Source organism: Mustela nivalis, assembly GCF_964662115.1.
Source record: "Mustela nivalis genome assembly, chromosome: 15".
Classification (NCBI taxonomy): Eukaryota; Metazoa; Chordata; class Mammalia; order Carnivora; family Mustelidae; genus Mustela; species Mustela nivalis.
In genome coordinates this window covers 73,866,638-73,879,998 of record NC_139034.1, presented here as the reverse complement: position 1 = coordinate 73,879,998, position 13,361 = coordinate 73,866,638, and the positions used below count along the sequence as shown (strand labels likewise).

General features: G+C 40.5%; 1 protein-coding gene across 2 annotated transcripts in view; it reads right to left on the bottom strand.

Moving 5' to 3' along the window:
* Positions 1 to 13,361, bottom strand: part of GPC6 (glypican 6) — a 1,096,805-nt gene that overhangs the window by 76,864 nt on the left and 1,006,580 nt on the right. The window contains exons 6-7 of one of the 2 annotated variants that reach the window (XM_082700679.1): positions 12,698 to 12,841; positions 8,678 to 8,707 (exon numbers count right to left, since the gene is read on the bottom strand). In XM_082700679.1, the coding sequence (XP_082556805.1) occupies positions 8,678 to 8,707; positions 12,698 to 12,841 (174 nt within the window). The remainder of the gene's footprint in view (positions 1 to 8,677; positions 8,708 to 12,697; positions 12,842 to 13,361) is intronic. The other variant, XM_082700680.1, reaches the window with a different exon arrangement.

Sequence of the window (13,361 nt, the reverse complement as noted above, 5' to 3'; positions counted from 1 at the left end):
AATGTTTTGAAGTGTTTTTCCTTGGCAGTGACGGCGGATCCGCACTTTGGCTCAGGGCTGTCTCACTGTGTCCTTATGAGACCCTCTGGAGGAAGGTGGTCCAAGTGTATGGTGAGGAAAGAGGCCTTGGCCAGCCCTCGTAAGGATCAGGACTTAGACTTCATTTGCACCTTGTCCTAGTCACCTGACCACATGGTCTTATTTTTAGGGTTGGCATGAGCTAGCCCAGGGTCAAATATGACTTTGGTGTTTCTGGATAAATCACAGTCCTGTTTGCATCACAATGACCAAAAGGGATAAAAAACTGATGACCACAATTCAAGATAATGCAACTATTTGGAAGACAAAAGTACGTAATAAGGATGATAACCACGTGAGCAATCTTGGAGACACTTTATACAACTCCTACAAACATTTAAATAATATGCTGCAAGTCTCTAATCGTTTTAAATCTATAGAGCCATAGCTTTAACTCTTAATCATCAATTTGACCAAAAATAATTTCCTTCCTCATACTACTATTGTTTAGGAAGATCTTAGAAATGGGGATCTTGAATTCCAAATCCCCATGGTCAGCAGCCTTTGAGAATTTTTCAGTGATGTAAAAGAAAGCAAACTTAGGAGGACAGTTATCCAAACACTCTATAAACACTGACAATAGTGATCATCCAGAACCACCCATCTCCTCAATTTTTTTCCTCACCTTCCTTCGAGTGAGCAATGCATTCTTCCAAGCTTCATGTGGAATTCTGAACACAAATTCTGTGTTCTGGGCACCCTAAATAGCCTTAAGTATCAGAAAACAAAAATTTTCCTTCCTTCCTTCCTTTTTTTTTTTTTTTTTTTAAACAGAGTATCTCATGAAAGTACTATGGGCAACAAAAAAGAGACAAAATAGCAGTAAACCCACAAAAATGCCTCTGTACCTCTCGTTTGACCTTTGATGGTAGAAGAGACATTACGGACACCAAGAGCATTGTAGCATCAGACCCGTGGGAAACAGAAAGCGAGCCCTAGAAGTCTCTTCAAGGGAAAAAGCAAATAGCTGACTCCTGTTGTTTTAAGCTTTACAAACAAGGTACCCTACGTGAACACTGTCGTCTATTCTAAAACACTCCACAAATGCCGACTTTTCTTTGCTGACCCAGGATAGGCTGTTACGCAGTTCCTGTGTCCATCTGGAGCTGTGATAAATTTCGTAAGCTAGGCAGGTGGGACAACTTGGTGGACATAAATCCCGGGTAGCAGTAAGAAGCCTGGGTTTGTGCCTTTGTTTCTCCTTCTATTTTTAGAGGGGAGAGGCCAAGATGGAGAAAGAAGAGCTGAACATCCTTCTTGTCCTTCCTGTCATTCCCCATTGTCAAATCTACGCTCCAGGCACTGGTCATTTTACAGCTAAATTACAGCCAATGGCTCATTTCTGTGTTCACCTTCAAGTGAGTCACCTTTGCATTGAATTCAGCTGCTTAATTTGGGCTGATGAGGTCCTCTGCCAGTACTTCTTCCTTGTCTAGCTGGAGTGCTGTTAACAAGAGCCTTTCTCTGCTGGTCCTCGGTGGTGACGTGAGGCTGCAAGATGTGCGCAGAGCTCAGGAATAAGTCATGGGAGACGTGGTGGGTCCCCCACTCTGTACTCCATCATTCCTCTGGGTAATTCGCATCCACCATTTAGCTGTGTGCTTCCCAAATACTCTTCTAGAACTTGACTCTCTTATCATCTTCCCTAATGTTCAGCCTGGGACTTTTTTTTTTTTTTTTAAAGATTTTATTTTATTTATTTGGCAGAGAGAGAGAGAGATCACAAGTAGGCAGAACAGTAGGCAGAGAGAGAGGGAGAAGCAGGCTCCCCGCTGAGCAGAGAGCCTGATGCGGGACTCAATCCCAGGACCCTGAGATCATGACCTGAGCCGAAGGCAGAAGCTTAACCCACTGAGCCACCCAGGCGCCCCCAGCCTGGGACTTTTTACTGGAATCTTGCTCTGTGGCCATAGCTTAGAGAGAAAGCGCCAGGGTTCCCAGTCTTTGACAACCAAATGGGAACCGGTGGTGGCTCGCACATACTTCCCTGTTCATCTGAGAATGCTGAAGCCTGCAGCCTATTTCTGTAAAGAACAAGAAGCTCACCTACAGCCTGTGTGTTAGAGCCAACCTCGCAAATGAAACTGAGATTTTTGAAATGAGACGTTGCTGTTTATGATTAATAATAACAACATCTGTGCCTAATCTAGCAAGCGGCAGTGGCACCTGTCTGTGGAAGGGTAAAGTTTAGGGCAAGACATGATGGGAGGGATAAGGAAGACAGATTTCATTCACAATGACGTGTCTTTGAATTTTAAAAAGTAGCAACGAATCACAGACTTTCATATAAAAGTATCAAGCTTCAACTACCATTTGGTAAATAACTGTAACAATCTCTGGGTTGTTCACTTATGACTATTGGACACAAGAAGATTATCATAATTAAAAAATAAACACACACACACACATACCCATGAGCCTTCTCAGTTATACCATGATCCAAATTATCCAAAGTCCTTCTCAAAAAATATCCCTAAGGATTCATTTTACTTCTCAACCCCCCCAAACTATTTATTTATTTATTTACTGAAAAACACGTGAAGGGCTTTCTGTTTTATTTATTTTGTCAAGAAATCTTGACAAAAGAGAAGAGGAAGCTTTCTCTGCTTGAGCCCTCACCATTAAAATCCTAATGAAATATTTCTTGTTCCTTGAAGACTGTTGTATAAAGAAGATTTGATTTTCCCGAGTAACTGGAAACATCTTCACGAGGACATGTCTTGCACTAAAGATAGCCTCTGGGTTTTTGGATTTTATGTGAGAAGATCAATTAAGGCAGTTTGCTGCCTTTATGTTTTCTTCCCAAAGCTAGTCTAGCTGCTTCGTGTTTACCCCTTTTCTCTAGCACTCAAGGAGCTGCAAGGAGCAGGCAAAAGAAATGCTGGGCTTTTTCAAGTGCAGAGATGAGTGCTCTTAGCTGAGATGAATGTAGGCTGCTGTGGGGGAGTTCTCTTAGGTCAAAATCCCTCAGAATAAAACTTACAAAGTCCTTGTTTTCTTGCCTCCTTACACACAAATAATTTATGAATTGATATTGTCATTTTTCTTCCGGCTGACTCAGAGCGCTACGATTTTACAAATAATTCCACGAAAGCCAATGGCGCACACATTCCTGAGACTTTCATTGCAATCAATAAGTTTGCTGTTGCTGTCAGCCTATGCAATTTCCCTGATTAACCTGTGAAAAGTGTTCTCCTTCATGAATCCTGTCCAGCAAGAAACAGATATTGTAAAAGAAGACAAGGGCAGGTTCCAGAACTCGAATTCTTGGTGATCTTAAATGATGATGTATGAAAGAAAGAGAGAGGGAGAACAGTTTGATTTGCTCCAACCAGGTTGACCCAGAAAGGAGAACAGAAAAATTGCTTTGCCTAAGCAAACATGGCATCAAGTCAGACAAGAGCAGCGTTCCTCAAATGCAATTTCGAGGCTTTATTTAAAATATATATAGTCTGGATTTGAAAGACACTTAAAAGTCGGTAATAAAAAAGTCTTTGCTCATTCTGTTTTTCTACTGCTATTTTTCTACTCCTCGTTGGCAACAGCTTCTACCTCCTCCCTTGAGATACTGTCCTAAGATTTGGAGTGGGACTCCTTTGCTCTGGTTGAATTGTGACTGAATTCAAAGTTCAGATCTGCAAAAAAGCCAACTGACACTAAAAATCAAGCTGACTTCCAAAGAATGCTGGTTTTCTTGGGCCATATAGATACCCCCCTCTGTAACAAAGACTTAGATTTCTCTAAGAATTCTAAAACATTTGGACACATTCTTTCCCAGTATCTAATCTGTGTGGAATTAGAACTCGTTTGGTCTGGCGTCCCCCAAAGTATCGTGAGCTCCTGATTATGCTCTAACCACTCATCCCTGGGTCAAATTAGCGCACAATAAATATTTGTTGAATGAATGAAGGATTTTCCTCTTCTTTCTCGTGTAAGGTTTGTCTTGGAGCTGGAGAAAGTATGAGGTCGATTTTTATCAACTTAAAAATCTCGTCTTGGTCATGCATGTTTGTGGATTCACTCGCATGTCCATTTTCACTCTGTGTGAGAGTCCCCGCCTTTCTGACAGAAGGCTTGGTCACGTGACCCCCTTTGGCCAATGAGCTGTGAACCATGTGATGTGACCCCCTCTAGGTGGAGACTCCAACGGTTATCTTTGTCACATTCTCTCTTTCTCTGCTACCATTCATTAACAGGTGAAGCTCCAGATGATGGTTGCACCCTGGGTCCTGGCGTGAGGCTGATGATCACGTGGAGCTAGCTGACCCACAGAAAACCCACAAAGCATACTGGGCTTGAACGAGCAATAAACTTGTGTTTTTTGTGAGCCATTTTGGGGGGGTGTTCACAAGTGCCACATTGCCTAGCTTAGCTTATCAGGATCGATAAAGTACTGGCAAAGCTCCCAAAGATAGAACCCAAACCCAACTTCCAAAAAATTATTTGTTCACCAGCAATATCGTGGTACTGTTGCAGCTGCTGGTGGTTCATTTACTGTCAACGTTTGTTTTTTCCCCCCCTCTTACTAATAGCTTGGCCAGTCTTTTAAGTGTTAGAAAATACCCATGAAGTTAGAGCCTCTGACAATAATGACCATGAATGAGCTTAAGTAATAAAATTATTGTGTATTGCAGATATCTTTCTACCTTTAACATTTATGAAGCGAAGTCAATTTTCCCTCAAACAGGTTTCTTTTCATCTGGTTTTCTCTACAATGTTTATGCCTGAGGTTTATTGCTAGCAGTAAAGAGTGTCCAAGTATGTTATGGGAATAGCCAAATTCCCAGTGCTTTAAAATGTATTCCATAGGCCCCAGAGTCAGTTAAAAGCTGATTGATTATACAGCAAATACATCAAAACTGGTATTTATGAAATATCCCATTTCTTCAGCTCTCTCTCTCATAAGTCTGAACATCACATTTGGGAGTTGTGGCGCGAATATCTCAGACAGCTATGAGAAAAAATTACTGCAGATTTTCCATGACAAAAACAAGGTTCTTTAAGCTGCTCAATAAGTTAATAAAAGATCTATGTCAACAGGTGCATTTCATAACACATATTTTAAAAGGTGTGGTTTAAGTCGTTTAGTATGGCTTGTCTGTTCAGACTTTCATATATAAGTTACTAAAACACTGATTACATAGCTGGAGAAAGAGCAAATACACTGAATGATAGGCAGGAGGGTTTGCTTATCAGACTGGTTCACAACTGACCAGAAAGTTTCTGTTTAATTTGTTCAAGATATGGACAAAAAGTTCTGGCTTAAGAAGGGTGAATGACCTATAGGATAGCCTATTCCAAAGATGCTACAGATATTTTGATGTTTTCTGTTTGCATATTTGGTCAATGATAACTCATTTGTTAATATATTTTCCATGACTTCTTTAGTGGTATAATCTATCTTAGATTACAAAATCAAACTCCTATTTCCTATATGCTAACATTTTATGGACTCTATATTAGATATTATCCCCTAGAGGAGAGGGAGTGTGTCCCATAGATTTGATAAGCTATGCTTTTTTTTGCAAATAGTAACTCTTGCCTTTTTGATGACGCTAGCACTACACCATGCTATGATATAGCTTGCACACGGTCGCTAGTTTTACTAAGTGCTATGCAGTGGAGAAGAAGCCAGGACAAACGTTGTCGATTGACGGATGCATAAAAGATGTATCAGTTTGAGGGTAGCTGCAGTCTAGGAATTCTGAAAGAAATTTTCATGTCTGAAAGGGAAAGTAAGCCTATCAGCATAGCATCAAACCGATAGAAAATCTGTCCAGTCTGAAAGTATAACATTTCATGTTTATGTCATAGTCAGAGGACACCATAGCTCTAGCCTAAATATTTCTGAGGACAAAGGACAGTTTAACAGAGTTGAAAATGGTTTAGTTGGTCAGATTCCCCCCCGCCCAAAATGATTTTAAGGACCACTTATACCTAAATGGTGCATAAGTCTCCCCCCCTCTTTAAAATGGGTGGCATGACTTTATTTCATTGTTATTTCATCGAGAATCCATGTGATTCTCTGACTGTGTTTGTAAAGCAGTGGGGCAGAATGGGCTTCGGCATCCCCAGGGAGGATCTCGGCCAGTGGGGTGATTCCTCTTTCTCCCCGAGGCATACAGCCCAATGCACCGTCCACTGGGTGCAAATTGAAAATTCCACACGAGAAGCAGGCATTGCATCTGGATTCCCAACAGGACATACCATTGAACTCAATCTGTGAATCCCCCAAGCCCGTGGAATAAGCAGTGTGTCCTGCGGATAAGTCATCATTTTCTATGTGTGTCTTATGTTATTCCCCCACCCGGGCTTCATCAGCCATAAGCCCCCTAAATGGAAAGAAGCCTGTGTCAGGCTGCTCTCCCAGCTCCCGCACGCTGCTGCTGCAGGGGCCCAGAGAAGGGCAGGAGCCCAGATCGAATGAGTTGGGTGGTGGTTTGGTTTGAGTGGTTTGTATTTTCTCCCTGCTTTGAAAGTGCACTGTATTTTGCCGCTGTTATTACCAAAGGTTCATTTTGAAAATGGAACCGGGGTGTCTCAGTGGGGTTTTGCAGTAAAGAGATAAAGCAGGTTTGGGCAAGACTGGGCAGTTCATGATTTGAAGGGGACGGAGCAGCAGCCATTTGTTTGCTGGGGTGAATGGGGCATAATTTATGCAGCGGCAGCAGAGGCTGAAAGCCAGTCTGGCCTTGACCCATTTATCTTTAGAAAACTAATTAAAGTGGAGAATCTGGTTTACTGTTGTTATTGAGGTTTTAGTTTTTTCTGCTCAGGCCAAGCAAAGACTGAGGGGTGTGTGTGTGTGTGTGTGTGTGTGTGTGTGTGTGTCTGGGTGGAAGGTAGGAAATCTCAGTTTTGCCTAAAAACAGTGGCTGAGGCTCTAGATAATAAAGCAGTTTCTTAAATACAGCCTGACATCCTTTTGAAATGCAAAGTAGTGGATTTAGCCGGATGCAGGATCCTTTGAGGGGACAATGAAATGCCATGGCAATTTAAAACGAACAACAGACAGTTTCCCTGAATCCTTACAACCAAGACGTCCTAAATCACACCAAAATGGCCCCAAAGAGGCAGAGAAGAACATTTTTATGACCAGCGTTTTACTCTGAAACTGGTATTAACTATCAGGCAGGAATGATACCCGAAAGTGAGCTGCTCTGTCCGTTTTGTTTCAGAATAATAAAATAAAGTGCATAACTTGATATTTTGCAAGTTCTTACATCTATACACAATAATGTCAATAATTCATGCTTCGTACCAATGGCGAACCAGTGAATTTCCAAAGTAGCTGTAATTTTGGCCCGAGTTAAGGAAGATGGTAGGAGGCCCACAGGGAAGGCACGCAGGCAGAGTGGGGGTGGGGGCTGATATTCAATGAAGTCCTTCCTCTTGGAGGGAAAGCTAAGGGGCCCCTTAACCCTAAGATTAGGAGATCTGACTGTCTAAATGGCTGGAAAACTTGGAGATATCAGGACAATGTTGTTGAGAAAGGCGGGCACATACTGTCTGAGCTGGAGCTCCTCTACTTTTATCAAATGGCCCGAACCAAGAGAACCCTGATTTGTCCTACCCGTGACATTTGTTCTCCCATTTCCCATTTAGCATCAGGAGACCCTAAGCCATCTGTCTTCCCTGTTCCTTCCCCAAGGTTTCCTTTTCCAGGGTATTCCTGTTCTAGATTTATCTCAACTTTCTTTTTTCATTCAAACTGCCCTGAGCTCAGAGAACTGTGATGATGAATGGGAATATGACTCAGGGGACAATTCCCTTGTAAATAAATGAATGTTAACAGAAGAATTCACTGCCTGAACTTAAGGCCAAGCAGACCTAGAGCCCTGTGATGTCATAGGTGGGCTGCATGAATAAATATGTACCCTCCAGGTGAGAGAGATCTTTATTAAAATGTATTATCAGCATGGGATGTTAGTACGAAAACCAGATTAGAAAACTTAACTATCTGATTAGTACGGTTAATATATAAAGTCAGATAAGATATCCTTGGTGCGCCGTCCTCACCCAGACCACTTTGTGGTAAAAAAAAAATCTCCAGGGTGCCCTCCCTGAAAGTCCTCTGAGACTTCAGTAAATTCGAGAAGGAAGAAAAAAAAAAAGGAGTAAACAACTCGTAACACAAACTATTTCTTAACCCCTAAATTCTCTGTCCTCGCTAATGGAAAAATTAGCTCCTTATGCATGAGAGCTGATGTTGGTTTGTTGTTATTATTAGCGAGGCAATTATTCGCTCAGCACAAGAAGAAAAAAGCCAATATATTCTATCAGGGAAGAGCTAGTTTTTCAGGCAGACTACACATAGTCTGAACATTGGGACAGAATTTAAATCAGCCACCAAATAAGTTAGTCTAACACAAAGCTTAGATTGAAAACCTTGCCATTGGGAAAGAATACCAAAACGGCTGTTAACCATAAATACCAAACAGAGAGGAATCCTCTCAACCCATCGGTCATGTGCAGTGTTGAACGCGCTCTAGACAGTCAGGAAAGGGAGAGCAGAGGGGGCATTTCTCAAGAACTCTCTGAAATGACTGTATGACGACAAATGAGGATAAGAGTAAGAAAAAAGAAGACCAAAGCTTACACTATGTTGCATTGTCCTCCACACAATCCTCTGGGAAGCAAGAGGAAAACAAATTTAAAGGAAAAAGAAAGAGAGATTATTCTATACATAATAGCACAGCACAGGTATAACATTTAGCTTTGCAGGCTGACTGTTGTTCATCGGTTTATCATTTGATGTCAAATGATAAATCTGGCTGGCATTCCACCCACCCCCGCCCCAGACTCCCTCAGAATGACCAGCAGAATACTCAAGAAGCCTGTACAACACAGTCCAATGTTGAATACTTACTGGAGGTTCATTGGTCTAAATCATCACCAACTTCATGAATTAATTTCTACTTCTGTTATTTTTTTTTCTTTGAAATCTACTTTTATAAAGCACATTCTTCTAAGATACACCATTTAAAGTATATTTTGCTCTGATGAGTCCCTGGGGTAAGTAACAGACACTCCCTGTCCCTTGTGTCCAGGAGTTATAGAGCACGTTTAATAATCTGAAATATCTCTGTATTCTCAGATCTTCACACTCGAGCTCTTTTTAGGTTGAGGGATTTTTAACAGTCTGTACTTAACTGAAAATCAGTAACAGTAGGTGGAGACAGAGAGCCCCTAGGGTGGGTGTTGGTAACAGGAAAGATGTAACTGTAGGACCAATCTGTTAACCAAAACACTTGATGGCATTTGTATCTTCAGCAAACCACGGTTGCTGTCAGGAAGGACTGTGATAGTCTTTGATGAGTCAGCTTTTCATCAGCAGCTGAATTTATACAAATGTATTCATTCATCATTGGATAATAAAAATAACTTCAGGGTAGTATGTCTGAAAACCACTGATGACCTAAACTGATTTTTCTGCCCATATAACTTTAGAGGAACAATGGGAAAAGCTTCCTAGTGATATAAAAGAATTTACAAGTTCCTTAAATATCTAATAGAGGTCAAATGGTGGAATTGGTGTATTTTTAAGAAAGAGTTTTATTTTAATTATTTTACATGAGTTCTAGCAGCAGCTGGCCCAAGTTGGGATTAGGAGCTTTACTTCTAAAACAATACCCGTAATTAATTACCAGTTCACCTGAAATATAAGAACACCGACCAAAAGATTCCCAAGTTAATTAAAACAGGTACTCATTTTAAGTGGTAGTAAGAAGCAACTCCCCAAGGGCTTTACAGTTTAGTTATTTTCCCTTTGGCAAAAGCAGTGGGGTGACTGGGATAATCTTCTGATGCTGTTCTTAAAGCATTTTTCCCTGCTGAAACACTCTGACAAATTAAGGGAAGTCTTTCCCAAATATCCTCTTTTTCTGACACACGCTTCGTATAAATATTTAGGAAACATCTCTTCAGAAGAGAATTAAAGCAGGAGTAGGTAACATGAGACTTGTTTATAAACAGCCAAAATAAGGGGTAATATATGGCAGACCCATTAAAAGAGGTCACCAACGCATGCATCTTGAAGATGATTTGGTCTGACTGTTGACATATAAGCTGTCATGTAAACAGTTGGTCCGAGGTAACTGCTTTATTGTTCCACTTTTCAGAAATACGTTGAACCCTCCAAGGGAAGAAAGCCTTGGGGGAGCCAAGGGCTGCAAAGGAAGTTTCTGATGTTAGCTTTGGGCCTAGTCTGTGTTTCTCAAGAATAACCTTGTATAGTTCCTCTTGATGTGGAAACAGCCCCTTGCCCTTAGGGACCGGGGAAGTGACTCCAGGTCATTACAAATCACTAATTTGTACAATTTGGGTATTTCAGTCAATAAAACCTTAATAAATCTGCCATTCTCTCTTACAGAGCCCAAAGCCACACCTACGAGGAAGTTAAGTACTACGTGCTGTCAGAGAATATTTTAGAATAAAACTGACTTATTGATTTAAAGTCCTGTGCACTGAATCTGGCCCTTATGCACCCAGTCTGGTCTTCGGTTTTTACCCATGATCATATGATTAACCATTACTGATCCTTTTCAGAAAAAAAATGGATTAAAATATATTTTGGGAGGGGGTGCCTAAAAATAGAAGAGCCTAAACCAGTTGGTTATTTGCCAGTACTCTTCGAGATCTTTGCTTTGGGGGCATTTTGAAGATCATCAGTGAATTTCCTTTCTAAAAGAGGGTTCAAATACTAATTTCCTTATCTATCAGATATTACACATCAGGTGACAATCAGAAAGCATTAATGCTTTATTTAGGTTGTGCTAAATTGCATACACACTGCAAGACAAATATTTTTCTTACTCTATCTCCCCTGTTTGAGTGTGTGTATGTGTGTGTCTATTTGTCCTGCGGAGGAGAGAAAAGTGTGCTTGTTTCAAAGGGAAAAAAACATTAATCAGTAGTCATAGATACCATTATTATTGATCCAATTCAATGTAATTTTAACTAAGTGCATAATGTACCCACATTGTTTTTAAATTTTACTTTATTGTGGTAGGAACACTTAACAGGAGAGCTACTCTCCTAACAGATATTTAAGTGCATGAAACAAGATTGTTATCTGTAGGCACAATGTTGTACCGCACATCTCTATGATTTACTCATGTTGCACTGTGCCCCAGTTCTTAAATTAGAATTTATGAAAACTCCAAAAAAACCTGCAATATTCCAATAAGTAAGTTAGAGCCAACTAAAGTGGAGAAAACAAAAAAAGAGAAAGAGAGAGAGAGGGGGAACTCAAACTTATACTCACCACTTATGCTCTGGTGAAAAGGATCTTAACAGACAGAGTTGGTGAAAACTCAAACATGGGCTGCCATGGCAACCATGCAGTCTTTAAAACTATTGGCTAGTGGTTCAGGGGACTCTAATTGGTTGTTTAAAAGAAGAAAGGCAACTACTTTTCAACTCTGCCTGAAACTGGGAATAGAGAATAGACAGGACCAAGGTAACATAGAAGGTGGAAGCAATACCCAGACGAATCCTTTTTCAAGAGCTACACTGGAGAGGGGTTTTATTTGCTAATAAACAGGAATAAATTATAACATAATTTAGCAGCTAATGACTTCACTTACCCTTTCACTTTGGCTCCTCGTGGTAGGCCTTTCTGCTGTAAGTACATGTGATTTTTATAGACTGAGATGCTGAGATGTACTTACGTGGAGGCCACACTCAACCAATTTAATCTTATGAGTCCTACGCTGCAGGAAAATAGTGACTACAATGATAAAGTAATTTATAACAGTGACTAATAAAAGTATTTTCATAACCAGAAACCCTGGAGATCTGAGTTTATATGACATAATCAGATGTGGTTCAAGTATTTTATGACCTTAAGGTTTTATCTGTTAATTTTACATCAGGATAATTGGCAAGGCAACGTGAACCGTGCTAACAATTACAGTATATAAATTGTTTATAGTGCTATAAATTGCATTGAAAATAATCGGGCAGTATTTCTTTGAAATTATGAGCTTTTCATTTTTTATAGCAAAATTTGATTTTTAAAACACATTAAAAAAATGGTGTTTACTATGTTTATGGTGGTATTCTCCAAGTGAATTGCTTTGCTGGTAGATATCATTTGGTCCCCTGACATACATTTTAGTGGATCAAAGAGTGACTATTTTTAAGTCTTCCAACTTTTAAAAGATATACAAAAAAGAAAAAAAAATAGTATTGACTTGGGATCTCTTGGCAAGGTCTTTCAAACAGAAAACTTTACACACAAGAAGGCAGAATAAAATCGCACTGTAACATAACTAAATAAGTAACAGAAGCAGGTAAGGAAGAAATGTGCTATTGTAATTATATCTCTGGAAGATTTAGTAACTTAGTCTTCAGATTAATATTTCAGAAGATATATGAAGTTGAAAATTTGGCCACCGCATGAGTGGATTAATAGTGATAAGATGCCTTAAATAATCTAATTCCTGACCTAAAAGGAAGATCTCATTATTTTTCAATATTCTAATTAAGACCCGGAGCAGATATAAGAAGGAGATGACTTTTACAACCAACTTTTTCAGAGTCCCATCACGTTTCCTGAAGAATAACCTTGGTAACAGAAAGTGCCCACGATGGCCATCGATCTGAGAGAACTCACCAGCCGGTCCAAGCTCGTGCCTGCAGCAGTCGTGGGTCTCTCCTCAGGATTGTAAGGCCTGAACCGCGTATTAAAATTTTCAGGAGCTGAGCGAGCAGATCGGAGGGCTGGAGCCGGTTTGGGTTGGCCACACCCCTGAAAGACCTGCAAGAACCATTGAAAGGTTAAGACAGTGACACCGGGAGTTTCTTCATGAGATCACGGTGCAGAAGCAGGCAATGCAGTGGGTGTCCCATTTTTCATGGGACCCTATCTTGAATAAACCCTAATCTCTAAATTTAAAGGGGGGACAACTGCTAGTATAATAAGAACCAACTAAACAGATGTAGGGTGCCTGACTCTATGTCTTGACTCTTATTTTCAACACATTGACTCAGTCCTCGTTATTTACGGATTCTGTATTTGCGAATTTGCCTATTCGCTAAAATTATAAGCCCCAAATCAATAGTCATGCACTTCTGTAGACATGGGCCTCCATGTAGAGTGGCCCTACATGCATGGTCCCAGCTGAAGCTGAACGAAGTGATTTCCTGCCTTCTTGTTTCCGCTACCATCCTGAAAATAAGTGTCCTTTTTGTGGCCTCTTTTGTACCCCGTCTTTCGCATTCTTGTGCTTTTACTTGGCAATGTCCCTGTTTAAGATGGCCTCCCGAGCTCAGTGCTA